The sequence below is a fragment of the Procambarus clarkii genome, chromosome 69 (assembly GCF_040958095.1).
Source record: "Procambarus clarkii isolate CNS0578487 chromosome 69, FALCON_Pclarkii_2.0, whole genome shotgun sequence".
Classification (NCBI taxonomy): Eukaryota; Metazoa; Arthropoda; class Malacostraca; order Decapoda; family Cambaridae; genus Procambarus; species Procambarus clarkii.
The window spans coordinates 27,109,400-27,131,099 of NC_091218.1; the positions used below are offsets into that span (position 1 = coordinate 27,109,400).

Consider the following 21,700-nt stretch of genomic DNA (forward strand, 5'->3'; position numbering starts at 1 on the left):
GGAGGAAGAGCAAAGAAAAAAGGGAATGGAAAAAGGAATTAGACAAGAATGAGGGATGAGAGAAGTAATGACTGGAGATGGGATAACAGTAGATGAAGGATAAGTGGCAAGAGTGGAGAGATGATTAACGGAAAGGATGAGGATGAGTATGAGTATGAAGGTGAGTGGTGGTGATGAGTAAGAATAGCACTCCAGTCTCACATAAAAACAAAACAAGAGACCCTATATAACAGCTCCAAAAGGAATTGTACAAAACTGGACCGTTATCCACATTTTGTACCATGTACAAAATGTACAGATTTTGTACATTACGAAAAGGTGAAACAATGTGACCCCTAAACCTATCCTGCCCCCTGCCTAAATAAACAATCCTAGGCCTATCATCTGCACTCTCAGGCCTAATTTAGTACATATATGTACTATGCAAGGGGCCAAAGAAATCATTAGTTCCCGTTGCTACCGTCTTTGTCGTCCCCTCTACACAACTACTAGTCCCAAACGCAGATGATTTTTGGTACTCAACATTCTATACTATGTACTTCCATCAGTAGTAACTATGAGTACTATTATACCTGGATGGCAGGTTGGCTCAGTGAGGAGAAGATGAGGCATATGAGAACAGGATGATGAGTATGATGATGGAGGAAGATGTGGAGGGTGATGAAACAGACGCAGAAATGAAAAAACAATTAAGAATAGAAGAAAGCCTAAGAGTGCAAAATATTAGAGATAAGATAATAAGAAGATAATTTATACAAAGGCTGAGGGTGGGGGGGGTGTACGGTGATAACGAAGCCTCTCGTTACAGTCCCCAGTGTAGCCACTGTGGGTCTAGCAGTGTTGGTCAAGATGGCTGTCACTGGCACTACTCCATGGTGCTTTCTCCTGCCTCTGCTGGTAAGTACTCTGCGCCCTGGTGAACTCAGCAGGGTCTGAAACCTGAGGAAAGTACGTCACTCCAGTGCGTCACTCTTTAACGCACATCTAATCTACTTTAACCTTACCCAACCCAAACTTACTTAAACCCAACCTAGCGGTAATCTATTTCCATACAAGATAAATGTTTTTTAAAACTAATGTTATCACATAAATGCAACTCAACCCATTACATCTTAGAGTCTATGTTAAGCAGTTAATGTAATGCCAAAAAACACTCGAACGACGGCTGTCTCACGACGACACAAAACAAACCACCCAGGCACACACACACACACACACACACACACACACACACACACTCAGGTTTCCACACAGGTGGAAACTGAGTACCCACATGAGCCACAGAGACATTAGAAGAGCTTTTTCAGTGCCAGAGTAGTTAACGGATGGAATACATTAGGCAGTGATGTGGTGGAGGCTGTCTCCATACACAGTTTCAAATGTAGATATGATAGAGCCCAGTTGGCTCAGGAATCTATACACCAGTTGATTGACAGTTGAGAGGCGGGACCAAAGAGCCAAAGCTCAACCCCCGCAAGCACAAATAGGTGAGTTCACACGATTTGATCCGTTATAAAATCTTGTCCTTCTCCTCCAGATAACAGTACAGGGAACAACTTGCTTTCAACATTCAACAAGCAAAAATAACAGGCTTTGTGTATAAAGAATTAGATTTCAAGTATTAAAGTTGGAACAGATAATTACATATATCTATTAATAATTGCCTGTCCCCTTGTGGCGCAGTGGTAACGAGCGCTTTGGCCTGGGTTCGTATCCTGGCCGGGAAGGATTGACTGGGTGTCAATCCTTAACTGAAGCCTCTGTTCACCTAACAGTAAAATGGGTATCTGGTTGTTAAACGACTTTGGCGGGTCGTATTCCGGGGAAAATTAGGATTTAGAACCAGTCCGAAACGCTCTGCGGTTTCTACAAGAATGTAAAATCTCTTGTATAAATAAATCAATAAATAAAAATAAAATACTAATACATGACATACATAACACGAAGTATACAATAAAATAAATAAATAAAATAAATGTTTATTTAGGTAAGGTACATACATACAAGAGATTTTACAAAGTTTGTTGGATTAATAGATAGAGCTAGTACATACAATGCCTAAAGCCACTATTACGCAAATACTTTTTAAAATACTTTTTACAAATAAATACTTTTTATGATTATTGGATAGTAATATTTACGTGTTCGACAGGTGTGTTGGGCCAGCAGCGGTGTGGACAGTAAGTACGTCTGGTATCACACGTTGTGGATGTAGAGGAACTCTGAATGTTATTCCGTTGGTGGTTAACGTTAGCAGCGGTGCCATGCACGACTTATTTTTGGACTGCAGATAAGTTTAAAGAAGATTTGTGTCTTGAATAGCACTACTTCTATTAGTTTGAGAACTCTGATACCTAGACACCATTTGTAATACCTATTTTAATTGGGTCATGGTGTTGTTTATGCGTTAAGGCACACACACACACACACACACACGCACACACATACACGCACACACATACACACACACACACAGTTTCAAAGCGTTATATGACAAAGAGTGCTGGGAAGACGGGACACCACGAGCGTAGCTCTCATCCTGTAACTACACTTAGGTAATTACTTAGGTAATTACACACACACACACACACACGCAAAAACACACACACACACACACACACACACACACACACACACACACAGTTTCAAAGCGTTATATGACAGAGTGCTGGGAAGACGGGACACCACGAGCGTAGCTCTCATCCTGTAACTACACTTAGGTAATTACTTAGGTAATTACACACACACACACATACACACACACACACACACACACACGCACACACACACACACACACACACACACACACACACACACACACACATTTATGTACGTGTAGAGTAGCCGGGCATATCTGTTGATATTAAGTTATCAAGGGTAGAAGGTTAACGTTGGTGAAGGTGTAGGACATGTAGATGAAGGGAGTACAGTGGTAACCCTAAGAGGACATGGGGGAGGCGGGTGTTGTAGTGTGAATGACTTCATGTCGCCCAGAATAATGGGTCCTGAAAATAATGGGTCCTGAAAATAATGGGTCCTGAAAATAATGGGGTCCTGAAAATAATGGATCCTGAAAATATTGAACCTCTTAAACTAAGATATATTAACAAATCAGTGCATCACAATCCCACATCAGAGGCATCAAGAGGTTCAGTACACCGGTGAATAACCCGAAATAAACATGATGGGACAGAGTACGCTATTAATTACGTGCTGTTGAAAGACATCGCGTGATGAATATGTGGACTCTGATGACAGCAACGAGACTGGTACTACCAGGAAACAAGTCTAATCTCAAGGGTGTGCTGTGTAAGATAAGGCTGAGACTTAAGTGAATGACAGCGCCAGTCAATGATGCAAGAGAATCACTAAGACTTTACCAGAAGACCAACGTTAACTGTTAATGATAAAAAATAGGTGGAAGTCTCGAAGGAAAAACCATTGAGGGAGTAATCTGAATGATGCGACGGGTTAAGAATATAAATAAGAAGAGAGACAAGTGAAAAGATCAAATAAAAGCTAAATGTTGAAGTTAAAAGGAACATGATAACACAACAAAATGACACAAATATAATAATGTGTATGTGAAGTGGATCAAAGTTCCAAAAGCAGTTCACTACCTTGGTCGGGATCGGCTCAAGGATTGGTCGGGATTATAGCTCGTGCTAACAGCTTCACTAGGTACTTCAGTCCACAGCCCTAATGAACCCTTAGTCTTAGTTAAGAAAAAACACAGAGGAGGAGAGATAGAGAGTGAGAGAAAGAGGGTGAATGAGTATATTATATATATATATATATATATATATATATATATATATATATATATATTGTTGTCTTCCCTTGTGTGGTGGTCCAGGCCAGACTGTGGGAGTTACCACGGTGTCAACAGATCACTTCGAGCTGAGCTGGGAGCGTCGAGAAGAGTGGTATGGCATTGTTTACTTCACCATCAACACAGCCTTCCCAAACGGCACACAGCACCCTTGCAATAACAAGGTATGTGGGGGGGGGGGAGAGTATGTGTGGGGAGGGGGAAGAGTATATCAGTGAGTGTGTGCGTTCGTGTGTGTGTGTTTAATCTTTGGGGTGTTTTTCGTCTCTCTATAGGTCCTTAGCGCCTCTTCACAGATCCAACCCCAAGTCAGGGTGAAGTTATCAAGAACTGAGCAGTAATAGACGACCAAACGAGGAAGGAGGGGGAGGGGGAGGTTAAACATCACTAGACAAAACCATCACCTGTCCTTAAATACAGTGTACAGGTATATATTCGCAATAAACATACACCAAGATATATACATCACCGATAACACCCTACGTGTCGCTTTCACTCCGGACACCACCTAATCCTCTGCGATCTTCTATCACGGTGAGTTCTAGCACAACGTTCAGGGCTCCTTCCCTGTGTGCCCCCTTCTGAGGTACTCACGCAGGTGAGTCCACTTTCCCAACATTTCACGGGCCAGTCCTCCACAGTATCATCACAGTGTCTAAACACTAACTATTAACACACTGGCTGGCGTCCTCTCGAGACTTAACCATAAACAAGCCTTAACTTAGAGGACAGACGGACGTTCTCTCCGTCTACGAAGACAACTGGGCCACCCCGGGATACGTCGTTCCAACACCAATAGCTCGCTGGCTACCACAGACAGGTCACTGCCTTCAACGACCAGGACCTTCGTGTCCCGACCGAAACATGCCTCGCATTCATGTGGGCTGCCCTTGCTGGCCTTTCCTGGTGGACTGCCTTCCGCCATATACAAACCTCTCGCGTCACTTCTGAGGAAAACCTTCATATAGTACGAAGGAAACTACGCCCGTTTCAGCGAGACCGCAGCCTTCCAATAGTGTGAACACTGAAAATGGGGTCAGGTGCGGACGACAGATGACGTTAACATTGTCACAGCGTGTATGGACATTTGTTAGTGTGTGTGTGTGTGTGTATGTGTATGTGTGTGTTGAACGGGTACAAGATGTGTACCCATTCAAAAGCCATTGCAAGATTTGGGTTTCAAATTCTGAAAGCATGATGTGGAGGGGGGGGGGATCAAAATGCCATAGCAAGATGAAAGGTTCAACATTTCATAGCAGAATGTAGAGAGCCAATTCTGGAAAATGCAAGCAGTAGAAGAGTACTCAGTTAATATACTTGTATTGAACGAGTGGATGATGGTGGACTGATGAAGAGAGTATTGTGGTGCATGAATGGAGGCAAGAGAGACTGGAAGAGAGGGAAGCAGAGACGAAGGTCGCAGTATTCGTCTAATCTCACGATGCGATGGGCTTTTGTATTACATTTATTTAAGCACATTACCTCTACTGTTGTAGCCACACTGAGTTGACTCATTTTGCTCCCAGCAACTCCTCAGAGCAAGACAAAATACAAAGCAAGCAACCAGTGGAGGAAGTTTGATAGTTAGCTATCGTCATCCTCGGCCAACACTTGCCTAAGCCAACGTCATCCTTGGCCAACCCTTGCCTAAGCCAACATCATCCTTGCCCAATCCTTTGCCTAAGCCAACGTCATCCTTGCCCAACCTTTGCCTAAGCCAACGTCATCCTTGGCCAACCCTTGCCTAAGCCAACGTCATCCTTGGCCAACCCTTGCCTAAGCCAACGTCACTGGAACTCTCCCACCAGAACAACGACAGCCTCACAAGGCTTATGTACCACCAAAACCTCTCACCATCCCGACTCACACAACACTGATTCAACAGATTCATAGACAGGCCACTAAACTTAACCTTCCATCCGAGTCGCCTTCCTCATTCTTTCATTTGGGTCCTCTTTAGGATACAAATTTTCCTTACCCTTTGGTCATTAAATGGAAACTACTCCTTCCTCCACCTCCTACCGTCCAAAACCATAGTAACTTCTTGGATGCTTATGTCCAACACAACATATTCTCGCCTTGTTAAATATCCCCGTCTTTTTAGCTTCATAAGAAATACCCCTTATCATGCAGATGACATGTGTTTCTGTACTGGAACAAGTAACAATATTGGTACTGGAACTAACACCTACCTTCCTCTGCTCGTTCTGTTTGCGTCCTGCGCGTCTGCTGCTCAGTCCATCTCCTGCACGACTCCAGTCTGCAGGTACTACAGTCAGTCTTGTGGCTTAATCGACCCCTGCAGTAACGTCGAGGTCTCCGTCAGCGGCGGGACCTACACAGCGCCCGAAGTGTTCATCACTACAGGTACTCCTTCTAGTTTTGACATGTCACAGAAACCACAGATAGATACACTTATGACGACCGCGTATGACCCGCCGCCACTCCCTCCACGTCTTCCCTCTGCTGGAGGGAGACGGGAGGGTTGTGTGGGCCTGTTGGCGTGTTGTTCAGGAGTAACCACGCGGGGAACCACTAAGTTGACACTTTCCTCTTTTTCTCATGACAACAAACCGTCCCGAGGCCAGGCTCGCCCAGGCTGTGGTCGATCCCTAAGATAATATTAATAAATTTAAACAGACAGTGTTGTCTAAATCGGTATTTTGTTCGGGTTCTTTTGTTAATTATTCACATTTGAAGTACGTGGGGTGCAACGTGTCCTCAGGCTAGACTCGTTAGGAGAGCGGCCATCCCCCACCACACGCATTCATTAGTTTTTAACATACTATGTATTAAAAATTGATTTCATCTTATATGTATATAAATATATAAGTTGATATTATTATACATTCAAATTATTTGTATAGATAGGCATAGGTTAGGCTAGGGATTTAAGTTTCGTTGACGATTATTTGTATATGAAATACGTGAATGAAGCATTTATGTCGTTGCGTTTCGAACAGAGGTCGTCAGCGAAGCACTGTTTGAGAAATGATCGAACTTCGTCAGTTGTGAGTCGTGTTTAACAGCCCGTCCTCCAAACAAAGATCCAAAAGTGATTCCATGCACCCGCCAAACCCCCTGTTTATGAATGAAAGTACGTGGGTGAAGCATTTTATGAAATTTGTAGTACGTGCGTGAAGCATTTATAGCGTTGTGATTCGAACAAAATTCGTCAGTGAAGCACTTGTTCCGGATATGTTCGAACGTCAGCAGTTGTGAGTCGTGTGTAAACCGCTTTTCGTTCATAAACAGGGGGTTTGGCGGGTGCATGGAATCACTTTTGGGTCTTCGTTTGGAGGACGGGCTGAACATGAAGATGATTTACTAAGTTAGCAAGCAATACAGATGTTGTTTATTCGCTCTCAGTTCCCTAGATGATGGGAAACAATATTGTAGTTTTAGTGATAAGGACGTAGACTTATTAACGTAATTCTTTGTAGAGTATAATGCGTCGTTATAATATGATTGGTAAGGAATTATCTGTAAGTACGTGTGTGGGCTGTGGTTTAATGCAACCATGGACAGCAAGACTCACTTCCTAGGAGTGGTGTATGAACTGATGTACGCGGACAGCTGGACGTAGCCTAAAGTATCATGATAAACTAGGAAAGTCCCGAGTATATTATAGTGGGACTATATGTTTTAAAGAGTCTAAGAGCAAGCCTTAGGCCTTGTGTGTAATAGACAGAGAGACGAAATGTAAGACATAAGACACGGACATCACCCGCCGCGATACAGGAGACATGAGACACGGACATCACCCGCCGTGACACAAGAGACATGAGACACGGACATCACCCGCCGTGACACAAGAGACATGAGACACTGACATCACCCGCCGTAAGAGAAAGAGACATAAGACACGGATATCACTGTAATACGTACATCACTCACTCTAATACTACAGACAGGACACTGCATACCACACGTAACATTGCTTAAATAATAGAATTAAATATATAACATCCCGCCTCGTCATTTCAGCCCCGCCATCGTTCGCAAACGTTACCGTGGCAATAGAGTCAGCCAACCTCACCATATCCTGGACCAACCCGGCGGTGGAGGAGCCAACGTGCCTGAAGGAGGCGAACATCCAGTTAGAGTTAAACAACGTTGGGACTCCCATTAACTCCAGTGGCCTCCGTGGCTTCTACTGGCAGGGGCTGTGCCAGTCGACCACGGGCCGCGTCCGCTTGTGGAACGTTGGTGGAGATGGTGATAGCGATGTTGTCCTCCAGGACATCTCCTACCATGGATCTGGTTGGTATCTCCTACCTACCACAGGGTTATTTTTAACTGCTTATAGAGCCACGATTCGGTCTAATTTTAAGATGGAGGCTGTTATACTACCTTGAGGTCCTTCCTTACCTTGAGGTGCTTACGGGGCTTAGCGTCCCCGCGGCCCGGTCGTCGATCAGGCCTCCTGGTAAACTACCTGGTAATCTGAACCTCGATTCACGAAGCACCATGTATTAAGTAGCTGTGCTACGAAGGTTCTTAAGTGCTGGGTAAGATGAGCCCTACGTACGATTCAGGAAGGTGTTCGGAGGCAGTTATCAGCAATTTTGATGTAGTTCACTCAAGTCTCGATAGACGTTACTAGGGCTTATCGTTTAGCCAGTCAGAGAGAAGGCAACATTCTTCATCTTACAGGATTAGCCAATCTAATTAGACTTTTTACTAATTACACTATTATACAGGATGTAGTTAGTATTGCAAACCAACAAAGGGCCTTCCTGCTTGTGCTGACAAAGTTTGAAATAATAATTTATTTAATAATTCTTTGTGTCATGGGACAGCCAGCCAGAATGTATATATATATGAGGGTCCCGGTAGTACAGTCGGTTTCGTTCTCGACTCACAATCGAGAATTCCGGGTTCGAATCCTGGGCGGGCTGGGCGCATTTCCTTTCACCTAATGCACATGTTCACCTAGCAATAAATGGGTACCCAAGGGTTAGTCAGCTTGTTGTGGAGTTCCATCCTTTGGAGGGTCAGTAATTCGACCTTTGGGAGGGGAGGATCGACCTCGATATAAGCCTAACAATTATATATACCTGGCTACCTGTCCCCGACATAGTAAATTATTATTATTAATTATATACATGTTATGCCTATATCGCCCCCCCCCCCAACAAAATGCATCTTCAGAACAAGCTGACTAACTCCTAGGTAGCTATATCTACTGCTAGGTGAACAGATGCATTAGGTGATAGTAAATGCATTCCAAGCCTTCCCTTCCTGTCCCATCCAGGATCATTACTTACTCACATATTTCAAGTTCACCAGTGTTTATTTACTTAATAACTACTGGAATAGGTATCTTGCTATTATAAATCTAATTATACTATGAAAAGACATAATTATTACAAGTTATAAGCAGAGAATGCATATATAGGCAACATGAAGGACGCCTTCTTGATGAACATCGTCAGCAAAAATGTTCGTTTATATTAAATTCGATCCTCGGGTTTGTGTAGTAGAGACTGCTTGATTTTTATACAGTTTACGTAAAGCTACGACTGGTCTGGAGGTGTCGTAGCGCGAGGCGGTGTTCTTAGGAATATCAGCGTTCTTAAATGACTTCCTGAATCCCGACGTAGCCACCACGAAGATGGTAAGAACGAAAACGTTTCTAAGTACTTGCATAACTGCTTCGTGAATCTGGCTCCTGCTTTTTAAATCTGCTTCGTTACGGTACTTGTAAACTAGTATTTACCAAAATTATTCTGAATAATGATGTAATAAATTTGTATTCACTATTTAACTTTTTGATGTTGATGTGTGTGTTGCATCCTGATAATAGCCTCCTTGCTATATTTTCTAGGGAATTTATGTACAGTTTATAATAGAGTGCCCTAAAGTGAGTTTTATATTATAAATGGGGCCAAATACATACAAGAAAAAATTTAAGACTAACGTTAGATATTTTATCGATAGAACTTCTTCGTAAGTCTCCCAGTACCTTATTTGCCTTATTTAGTTCCATACGAATCTGATTTCAGATTTGGGAATGTCATGGTTTAGCTCATGTTTGGTAATTGTTATAATTTCTTAGGCTGAGAACTTTACGTTTTCAGCATTAAACTAAATTATCCCCATTATAAAGTACATTTAAGTCATTTTTGTACCGTGTTTGATTCTTCGTCTGAACTATTTCAGGCCCTAATTAGTGTCGTCGGGAAATTTGCTAGTGTTGTTGATATTTTCTAAGTCGTTTATATATATATATATATATATATATATATATATATATATATATATATATATATATATATATATATATATATATATATATATGTATATATATATATATATATATATATATGTATATATATATATATATATATATATATATATATATATATATATATATATATATATATATATATATATATATATATATATATGGTAAACTAACGATCAAGGATATAGCCCTGGGATACTCCTCTTGGGACAATTTATTTATTGGATTTGACTTCATTTATGCTAACTCTCTGTTTCCTTTGAAATAACTTGAAAAACAAAGAACTAATAAAGACTTCACAGCACGCCTTTATTGAGGGCAGTTCATGTTTAATAAACTTTCATTGCTCCAGCATTTTTGCAGCGGTTGAGTGGAAAATATTACTACTTGAGGCTCTCACTTTAGCCAGGTCTTTAATAGTATTACTGGCAAAATAATAAGAAGCTAAAGTGAGCACATTTTATTGAGTGGGGATTTATTAAAGTGGATTAGGGTCATGTTTGCATCAGAGGAAACATGAGGGTCATCCCAAATGAAGCAGTATTCGAGTGGGAAATTGTAGCAAGTGGAGTGTTGAAGGGCTCTGTCCTGGGACCTCCGTTCTTTACCCCACATTGCAAACATAACCGCGGTCTCCTTAGGCTATATATTCTGCAGATGTGGTGCCGCTCTTGGATAACATAACTGCCATACCCGGTTGCACTACCCTGACGGTGACGTGGATCTACAACAATGTGTGCCCGGAAGCTACCCACTTCAGAATTTCACTGAGAGACGGCGAGATCTTTTATACCAAGGACACGACCACCACCGAACACGTCTTCCAAGACTTGAAGATAAGGACGGAGTATACATTGATCTGCGATGTCTTAGATAAAGACAATCACACCGTGGGATACAGTCAGCATGTTTACCTAGAAACTTTGAAAGGTATTGACGTCCTTCTTTTGGTACTTACATAGTAGAAGTTACAGGGTCGTGCTTCAGCTCCTTGGCCCCGTTTCGCTGTCAATCATGTGATGTAATGACTGCCTTTATATGTGTCATATATGTTCCTCTTGCTTGCATTTAAGCAATATTTTCCCCCCTATTTACATGACTTGTCTGTATGGGGCCTCGTAGCCTGGTGGATAGCGCGCAGAACTCGTAATTCTGTGGCGCGGGTTCGATTCCCGCACGAGGCAGAAACAAATGGGCAAAGTTTCTTTCACCCTGAATGCCCCTGTTACCTAGCAGTAAATAGGTACCTGGAAGTTAGTCAGCTGTCACGGGCTGCTTCCTGGGGGTGGAGGCCTGGTCGAGGACCGGGCCGCGGGGACACTAAAGCCCCGAAATCATCTCAAGATAACCTCAAGATCTCCAGCTTCCCAACCCCATGCTCTTGTTTACATAGTACTTTTTGCAACTATGTGAGCCATCATACATATTCCCTGTGGTTGGCCACCTCATCTGTTTGATCACCACCGAAGTGTATGTAGGTGAAAGCGAGGGTGGATACACATGCGTAGCCCCACACCTGCTGTTTGCCCCTCTTCCAGGGGTATATTGTGATGCCATCTGGGCGAAGTGCAGGATCGTCCGGGTTTTGGTTCATTAGGATTCGAGGTTCTCTCTCTGCTGGGCACTGAGCTGAAGGCATAGCTCCTCTTGATGATGTCAATAGCATCATTGTGTCTTGCCTGCCGGCCCTTGTCGCTCCCACAGCACAGCCCATGTACGCACGCGCGCGCGTGTGTGTGTGTGTGTGTGCGTGTGTGTGTGTGTGCGTGTGTGTGTGTGTGTTTGTGTGTGTGTGTGTGTTCGTGCGTGCGTGCATGCTTGAATGGTCCACAAGCCAGCATGCATCAGAAAACTCCTAAGCCGTCAACGATAACTGTAAGTCCATTCAAGAGTTTAAGTACATTTTCCATGTGTATATTGTCAAATAAACTGCATAATAATATGTAACATGACTTATATTCACACCAACCCTTGTGCTGATACGATGTTTAACCACCGACACAGTAAGTGCAGTAACGCTTATTCTTTTTAATTAAATTTAACTTTAGATATTTTTGGCTTTGAGTTTTCTCCTGTTTCCCATAATCATTTCGGAAGTTTTAATGCGGGTTTTCGTTTTTTTATGCTGCATAAAGCAGACCATATACACACACACACACAATATATATATATATATATATATATATATATATATATATATATATATATATATATATATATATATATATATATATATATATATTGTGGAAAAACCTGCCGGGATTAATATGAGAGGGGAACTACTAGGGACTTGTACTGTACTAAATTAAAAATTACTGTATGCAAAATTAATTCAACTAAAGTCTCTAGCTAGGATCGTAAATCCTAGCTTCTCTTTTTCCTAATGACAGACCGTGGGCTGTAAGGGGCAGGTGGTGGTGGTGAAGGGAGAAGTTGATTGTAGATCCACAATCCACCTGCAGACAAGTATCTCACATCAGTTTGTATTGTTAATACAAGAATAAGATTCAATAATTAAGTTCTATAACTGAACACTGGTTCTGTTTAAATCAGGAATCTAAATATGTACACAGTCCAGCCTAGCACCATAACTATAACAGCCCTATAACAGCCAATATTCTTATACTATAAACACAATAATTTATATTGTAGAAGTATGATATTTATGAATATGTAATCAAATGACCTTAAATGTGGTCTAAGTACTGTTAACTAAGTACTAAATATTATATTCAATGGGTTAAACTTATATTATAAATTAAAGATAACTAAGCAAGCAATTGTTAACTTAATTTATATGTTCAAGTATATATTGATAGATATATTCAATTTATATGAAGAGATTCGGTCAGCTAGTCTGGACTCTTCCCAGACAAGGGACACTCATGAGGTTCTGAACCTCAAGAATGTCTGGTGACCTGGAAGAAATTCTGCCACTACAATATTACTAAACTTACGGAAATATGAGGCGTCTCCTCACCCTGTAACGACAAACAGACTTATAATATATTTTAAAGTTATACAAGCATACAATTGGCCAATTAATACACCAAATAACATTCAGTATACTTATGACTGAGTGCCGGGTGCCTGTCTGACAAGTGGCCAGACTGGATAACTCTCTTGTAGAGTTATCCAGTCTGTAGAGTTTGTCTTGTAGAGTTTAGGCACGATGTTTTATGTCACAGCTTTGCTGTATAATATTCTGGTAGCGTTGCTAATGGGTTATGTCCTTAATTGCGTTCGTAGTAGGCTAAAATAGGTGATGATGGTAAAGGTGGAGACGGCGATACTTTGTGTGCTCCACTCTACACTCTTTTGAGATTATATTACTAGGAATTTCCTTGTAGATATAGTCCACGTACTCCCCCAGTTCTAGAGAGGAATCTCTAGGGATATAAGTAAGTTATTATGGTGTCCTTTACAAAATTAATTTCCTAAAGGCACCGTCACACATGTTTCACTCTGTTAGTAAACAAACGTGTTCTGGGGCCAGATTCACGAAAGCACTTACGAACCTGTACATCTTTTCTCAATCTTTGGCGGCTTTGTTTCCAATTATTAAACAGTTAATGAGCTCCGAAGCACCAGGAGGCTGCTTTAACAATAACAACAGTTGAATGGGAAGTTTTCATGCTTGTAAACTGTTTAATAAATGTAACTAAAGCCGTCAAAGATTGAGGAAAGATGTACACGTTCGTAAGTGCTTGCATAAGTGCTTTCGTGAATCTGGCCCCTGGCCTCTGGGCCTTGGTGGGTGCTTCTCTCCCAGCCATCGTCCCCCCCTCCCCCCCCCCTACATGCTCCCTGAGGAAGGTAGCCTTCAGTGAATATTAATTGATTATTTTTACTGTCTAGACTATAGGATTGAGATAAGATGTGATTATAATATAATTTGATATAGGATTTAAAGATTATAAGTAGTACTGGCTAGTACTACTGATTTTTATTAAGGATTTGATTTAATTCGTAATGGAAATCGATTGAATGTTCCAGTAGTTTTTTAATTAAGAAATCCTTCAGGAAGCTTCTAGAGCCTTGAGAAATTATGCACCAAGTCACATAGGCAACCAAGATGTATAATGAATCTGTAGTGATTCTAAGATGATTTTGATATTGATTTTTATATAATTTAGATACGATAAAGAAATAATACTAGATATAGTGTAATATAATATATTACACTATATTAAAGTGAGATATAATACTTAGGTAATAATATAGATATAGTGGGTAAAATTCCTCCCCCCCCCCACAAACACATAAACAAACACACACACACACACACACACACACACACACACACACATATATATATATATATATATATATATATATATATATATATATATATATATATATATATATATATATATATATAATTGGAAGTAAAGCTGGTTGAGGGTTGCTCCAAGTGTCAGGCATTCAACCCTAGACAGAACTCCCCCCCCCCCCCTCCAGAGATTTTATACTAATAATATCAAAGATATCTAGTTAAATTAAATTACTACATCCCCCAGATACGGTGGAAAACTTGACGGTGGAAGCAGTGAGTTGGTCCAGCATCGAGGCCTCCTGGACACCCTCCCTCTGTGTCTCCAGCTCCACCGTCGGGTACGAAGTGACGCTGTTCAGTTCACGCGGGGATGAACATGACGTCGTGTTCACTACCAACTACACTTGGAACAACTTGTACAACAATGACGAATGTTATGTCTGCGTGGCGCCACAATTTGGTGATAGTTCGTGCGTGACTCTAAACACTTTATTGGCGAGTAAGTACACGTCTTAATCGTTGTTTTAATTTAGTTTAATTTATTGATTTGATCCTGCAGGCACAAATAGTAAAGCACGCAAGCACACATATAGGAGGCTGGTGGCTGAGTGGACAGGGGGATGGTGGCTGAGTGGACAGCACTCTAGACTCGTGGACCTAGGGACCGGGGTTCGATCCCAGCACCATGGGAAAAAAGGGGTAGAGTTTCCTTCACCCTGACGCATCTGTTACCTAGCAGTAAATAGGTATCTGGGAGTTAGACAGGTATTACGGGCTTCTTCCTGGGTGTGTGTGTGCGCGCGTGAAAAAAAAAATTTAGTTAGTATTTAGCAACAGTTAGTTGATTGACAGTTGAGAGGCGGGCAGAAAAAGCAGAACACAACCCCTGCAAGTTCAACTAGGTGAATACATACACAATGCATACAAATATACACACATGTGTACACATACTGTGTGTGTGTAAATCACGAAGAAATTAACACGTGATGAATAATGTGAAAATATTTAACCACGAAAGAAAAATTTAAGCAGAATGGACTTGAGCACAGACACACACTATATATATATATATATATATATATATATATATATATATATATATATATATATATATATATATATATATATATATATATATATATAAACGCGAAATAGGGAGTCATGAGAGGAAAGTCCTGCCAACAAACAGTTCTTCGATAAGCAAAAGTTAAAGTCAATGTAGGAAAGAAAAGTGCAGGCTGACGAATTTGATAAAGCAGAAAAAGCTTTTTACCCATCGCAGGATGTTACTCAAACTTGAAATACATGCAGGAGTAACAGGAAGAGTTCTGTAACTGTAGAAGTTCCAGTGTAACTGTAGCTGTAGAAGTCCTTGCCAAAAATGAGACAGTCAAAGTGAGAGGGCGGAAATAAGGATGAAGAAGGTTTACAATTGATGTACTGCAGAGGAGTGATTTTGGGAGCAAATATTTTCCCCTTAATATGTAAAAAGGATAATTGAGGAAGTGGCCTATGTTGATAATCAGAGACGATGCAATACTCCTGCAAACATTTACGGGCTATTCATGCCCGTGCCGCCTCTTGGGTGGCTTACTCTTCGTCAATCTGGACAGATGTAGGATAGGTTAGGAGTACAGAAGGTTACAAGTCAATCTGAGCAAACTTTGGGAGTTATCTTAAATGTGGTTGTTAAATTTCTACCCAAGTAAATGTAATGTAATGAGAGTGGGGGAGAGAGGAACGAGATCGCAGGTACAATAATCTATGATGGGATGGCGAATCTCTGAATCTGGAAAGAGTTAGATTTGGGAGTAATAACTTCAAGTCTGTCTCCATGGGCACACGGAGACAGACTTGAATCACAATCACATTAGAGGCATCAGCAAAGCTGGCAAACATTTGGATAGCCTTCATAAATCTGGACAAGGAGGCATTTAGGGTATTTCAAACAACCTAGGTAAGATCAGTGCTGGAGTAAGTAGCTCCCACACGGACCCCACATCTAAGAAGTCAAGATAAAACTCAAGAAGTTCCAGATGTATGCCACATGAATGGTCTCAGAACTAAGAGGGTTGAGGTACGAGGAAATGGCAAAGGTGCTGATTCTAACTTCATTAGATAAGAGACGGGGAACAGGAGACTTCATTTGGATGCATAGAACCCCAAGGAATGCTGACAAGGTAGAGGTGCTTAGGAAGAGTGAGGGGAGATTGAGAGGCCATAAAGGGATGATGAGCTCTAGTGAAACAGAGAAACATGCAGTTAAAAGGGAGTGAGAAAATGGCATCAATTACAATAGAAGGAAGTTGAGATCAATGCCTGACACAGATTGAAATGTAGATATGATACGAATCTGGCGGATCGGGAACCATTCCATTAAGTGAACAGCTGAAAAGGAGGGACTGAGGTCGTTTCTGCAGGCTTACGTTGGATGAGGTGTGAAGACAGACTGATAAAGCTAGACCTAACATTGCTAGAAATAAGCAGTCGACATACGGGTGGAAGCCTGAGTAACAGATGAGTCATAGGGACGATAAAAAAGTATTTTAATGCTAGAATATTTTGAAACAATGAATTAAACGGTCAAAAGTAAAATTGAAGCAATATTGGTCGGGAGTCATTTCATTTAGCGGCTGAATAGACACAGTCAAAACACTGAAGGTCGATCATGTAGGCAGAAGGAGGTGAATACCAGTAACTACGACAATAGGCACTAATGCTCTCGTAACTGAAGCTGCACGCCCCTCTCTCAACCCCAACTCTCTTTCACTCTCTCAACCCCAACTCTCTTTCACTCTCTCAACCCCAACTCTCTTTCACTCTCTCAACCCCAACTCTCTTTCACTCTCTCAACACCAACTCTCTTTCACTCTCTCAACCCCAACTCTCTTTCACTCTCTCAACCCCAACTCTCTTTCACTCTCTCAACCCCAACTCTCTTTCACTCTCTCAACCCCAACTCCCTTTCACTCTCTCAACTCCCACTTCCTCTCACTCCCCCAACCTCTTCTTTACAGAGCCAAGTAATCTATGGGTCGGAGACAACGTTGCCGGCGAACTCCACGTAACCTGGTCCTACCGCATCTGGCTACCTAATGGCGACAGCAACCTTTACTACAACGTGTCTTGGGGCCCCGCTCTCCAGTACGGCGCCGTCACCCCCTACACCAAGTACACCATCATGGGATACAACGCCAGCGACGCGGACCGGAGAGTGTGTGTAGCGGCCATCAACATGGGCACACAGAACGCTAGCACCAACACCTGCCTGGATAATCCTGCGCCGCCCACCGCTATACCCACTATACCCTATCATGTTGATACAGGTGGGTAGGGAAGCGACCTGGAGGAGGGTGGGGGGGGGGGGAACGACAGTGTATGCGAGTGTCTGATGTGTGGAGCAGCGGAACACAGTGCTGGGGTACACAGTGCTGGGGTACACAGTGCTGGGGTACACAGTGCTGGGGTACACAGTGCTGGGGTACACAGTGCTGGGGTACACAGTGCTGGGGTACACAGTGCTGGGGTACACAGTGCTGGGGTACACAGTGCTGGAGTACACAGTGCTGGGGTACACAGTGCTGGGGTACACAGTGCTGGAGTACACAGTGCTGGGGTACACAGTGCTGGGGTACACAGTGCTGGGGTACACAGTGCTGGGGTACACAGTGTTGGGGTACACAGTGTTGGGGTACACAGTGCTGGGGTACACAGTGCTGGGGTACACAGTGCTGGGGTACACAGTGCTGGGGTACACAGTGCTGGGGTACATAGTGCTGGGGTACACAGTGCTGGGGTACACAGTGCTGGAGTACACAGTGTTGGGGTACACAGTGCTGGGGTACACAGTGCTGGGGTACACAGTGCTGGGGTACACAGTGCTGGGGTACACAGTGCTGGGGTACACAGTGCTGGGGTACACAGTGCTGGGGTACACAGTGCTGGGGTACATAGTGCTGGGGTACACAGTGCTGGGGTACACAGTGCTGGGGTACACAGTGCTGGGGTACACAGTGCTGGAGTACACAGTGTTGGGGTACACAGTGCTGGGGTACACAGTGCTGGGGTACACAGTGCTGGGGTACACAGTGCTGGGGTACACAGTGCTGTGGTACACAGTGCTGTGGTACACAGTGCTGGGAATACATAGCACCACACAGACATGCGGGCTCGGCTCTCTTCATCTATCCTCTCCCACATCCCAAACCCTTATGTAATTAAATGGTTTTTGACTCTACAGGAAACACTGGCCTGATATTCGGGATGTCCTGTTTGGCGATCGCTGTGGTGGCTGCAGTGATCACTGGCGTCGTCCTCTGGATCCGGAACAAGAACGATCAATCTTCTGATTGATCCTCTTCAGGTCAGCGATCTTCTTACCAAGGTCCTCGTCGATGACCTTCACTCTAAGAGGAGCTCCTAGGATTGTGCTGTTCAGGGTTGGTTATATGGATATCAGGAAAAATATCCTTTATTCGCTCTATATGCGCTGGTTGGTGGAGGTTATTTCGCACTTGGAAGAGTTCCATCTGTTGCATGTAAGAGTAACACACATGTGTTGTTATATATATATATATATATATATATATATATATATATATATATATATATATATATATATATATATATATATATATATATATATATATATATAACACATATAGTATATGCTATACTATATGTGTTGCAATTCCATTTCAGTGTTTTTGATTGCATTGATAAATTGACTTTTAATTGATTATGATTTATTTTCATTTTTGATTTAATTATTTTGTGTGAATTGTGTTGGAATTGAGGTGTGTTGTTTACCAAACAGTTCATTTCGTGAGTATAGTTTATTTTTTCATATTTTCATTTCAGTTTTCATTTTCATTTATTTTCATTTTCTTTCTATCAGTGATGGGAACATCAGATCACTTGATGTTCCCAATTTTCTGATGGGAACATCAGACCATTTGGGAAGGCATCGGACGAGAGTGTGGGGAATGGTGGGGAGGACGAGGAGACGGTGGAAGGTTGCTGTGGCTCAGCAACGCACACGCGTTGCTGAGCCACAGCAACGCGTGACCGGGTACAGCTAGTGTATATATATAAATTGTTATTCATCAAATAATTAATTACTATACCAATTAACATTAATCTATCATGTTAGTTTATCATATTGAATATAATATCTTGTTTGCATATTTACCTATAAATCATACTTGTATAATTCAACTACCTTGTTGTTTTTATTAGTATAATTTGATTATTGGCTGCTGAAATAATATTAGAGCTGACTAGACTCTGTATATTGTTTAGATCTTTGATCTAGAATAAGAACCAGTGTTCAGTCATAGAACTGTGTTTTATTTTCTTATCCTTGTATAACATATAAGCTGATGTGTTGAAATGCCAGGGGCCTCGTAGCCTGGTGGATAGCGCGCAGGACTCGTAATTCTGTGGCGCGGGTTCTATTCCCGCACGAGGCAGAAACAAATGGGCAAAGTTTCTTTCACCCTGAATGCCCCTGTTACCTAGCAGTAAATAGGTACCTGGGAGTTAGTCAGCTATCACGGGCTGCTTCCTGGGGGTGGAGGCCTGGTCGAGGACCGGGCCGCGGGGACACTAAAAAAGCCCCGAAATCATCTCAAGATAATCTCAAGAAGGTAGAGTGTGGGTTTCCAGTCAACAAATCTATTCACACTTCAGGAACTACCTGCTCCCTACAGACCACTTTCCTTCATTGGAAAAGAGGAGTAGGATTTACAACCCTAGATAGGGACTTTACATGTTTTATTTTTGTATTTTTTAATGCAGTATATACAGTATACTGAATTTCAAGTCCTAAGTAATTCTCCTCATTCATAATATCATGGTATTTCCCTACAGCAAGTAATCATGGAACGGCTGCAACGTGCATTAATATAGCATTGTCGATATCACAGAATATACAGAACATCACAGAGTATACAGAAGATACACAAAATACACACGATATCACAGATATCCCCCAGGACCTCTGTACCAGAGGAGAAACACATCAGTTACCCATGTTATACACTAGTAAATTTTTTCTCTTTCTTTATTACCAGTAAAATTACTGGGAATGAACCTCCACACACAAGCACACATTCTCCAAGTCTTCCCCTGAACACACACCCCCAGTACCCCCACTATACACCCCCAGTACCCCACTATACACACCCAGTACCCCACTATACACCCCCAGTACCCCACTTTACACCCCCAGTACCCCCACTATACACCCCCAGTACCCCCACTATACACCCCCAGTACCCCACTATACACCCCCAGTACCCCACTATACACTCCCAGTACCCCACTATACACCCCCAGTACCCCACTTTACACCCCCAGTACCCCCACTATACACACCCAGTACCCCACTATACACACCCAGTACCCCACTATACACCCCCAGTACCCCACTATACACCCCCAGTACCCCACTATACACACCTAGTACCCCACTATACACACCCAGTACCCCACTATACACACCCAGTACCCCACTATACACACCCAGTACCCCACTATACACCCCCAGTACCCCACTATACACACCCAGTACCCCACTATACACCCCCAGTACCCCACTATACACACCCAGTACCCCACTATACACACCCAGTACCCCACTATACACCCCCAGTACCCCACTATACACCCCCAGTACCCCACTATACACACCCAGTACCCCAATATACACACCCAGTACCCCACTATACACCCCCAGTACCCCACTATACACCCCCAGTACCCCACTATACACCCCCAGTACCCCACTATACACACCCAGTACCCCAATATACACCCCCAGTACCCCACTATACACACCCAGTACCCCACTATACACACCCAGTACCCCACTATACACCCTCAGTACCCCTCTATACACCCCCAGTACCCCACTATACACACCCAGTACCCCACTATACACACCCAGTACCCCACTATACACCCCCAGTACCCCACTATACACACCCAGTACCCCACTATACACCCCCAGTACCCCACTATACACACCCAGTACCCCACTATACACCCCCATCCCCTGCCCACCCTCCCCCCCCCCATATACATCCTCCCATGAACAAATCCAATAATGTAGTGTAGTGTACATCCTCTCAGTGTATCCCCACCAAGCACATGATGATCAAACCACTCAACACAAGATGGAGAAACGTTTCGGTTCGAAACGGACCGAAACGACGTTTCGGTCCGTCCCAGACAATTATCAAGCCGTATGTGGCTTGATAAGAGTCCCATGGGGCCAGATTCACGAAAGCATTTACGTAAGTACTTACGAACCTGTACATCTTTTCTCAATCTTTGGCG

At 42.6% G+C, this 21,700-nt stretch overlaps 1 protein-coding gene and 1 long non-coding RNA gene across 2 annotated transcripts; one reads left to right on the forward strand and one right to left on the reverse strand.

Moving 5' to 3' along the window:
* The first annotated feature begins 775 nt into the window (after positions 1-775).
* On the forward strand, positions 776-19,700 carry LOC123772209 (receptor-type tyrosine-protein phosphatase eta). The gene is made up of 9 exons (XM_045765275.2): positions 776-897; positions 2,153-2,180; positions 3,858-3,997; positions 6,071-6,200; positions 7,821-8,096; positions 10,741-11,013; positions 14,604-14,858; positions 17,377-17,685; positions 18,600-19,700. Exons 1-9 carry the CDS (start codon positions 850-852, stop codon positions 18,710-18,712), a joined length of 1,572 nt encoding a protein of 523 aa, XP_045621231.2. The 5' UTR covers positions 776-849; the 3' UTR covers positions 18,713-19,700.
* Positions 5,367-5,604, reverse strand: LOC138355778 (uncharacterized). The gene is made up of 3 exons (XR_011224051.1): positions 5,572-5,604; positions 5,514-5,539; positions 5,367-5,480 (listed from the first exon to the last, which is right to left on the reverse strand). It is a non-coding gene; the product is annotated as an uncharacterized lncRNA (long non-coding RNA).
* Positions 19,701-21,700: the final 2,000 nt, after the last annotated feature.

Excerpts from the sequence above, each read along its gene's own strand:
- LOC123772209 (XM_045765275.2), top strand. The coding sequence starts at position 850 with ATGGCTGTCACTGGCACTACTCCATGGTGCTTTCTCCTGCCTCTGCTG. Across the intron at positions 2,181-3,857 it reads GGCCAGCAGCGGTGTGGACA|GCCAGACTGTGGGAGTTACC; the intron begins GTAAGTACGTCT and ends GTGGTGGTCCAG. Across the intron at positions 8,097-10,740 it reads CATCTCCTACCATGGATCTG|ATGTGGTGCCGCTCTTGGAT; the intron begins GTTGGTATCTCC and ends TATATTCTGCAG.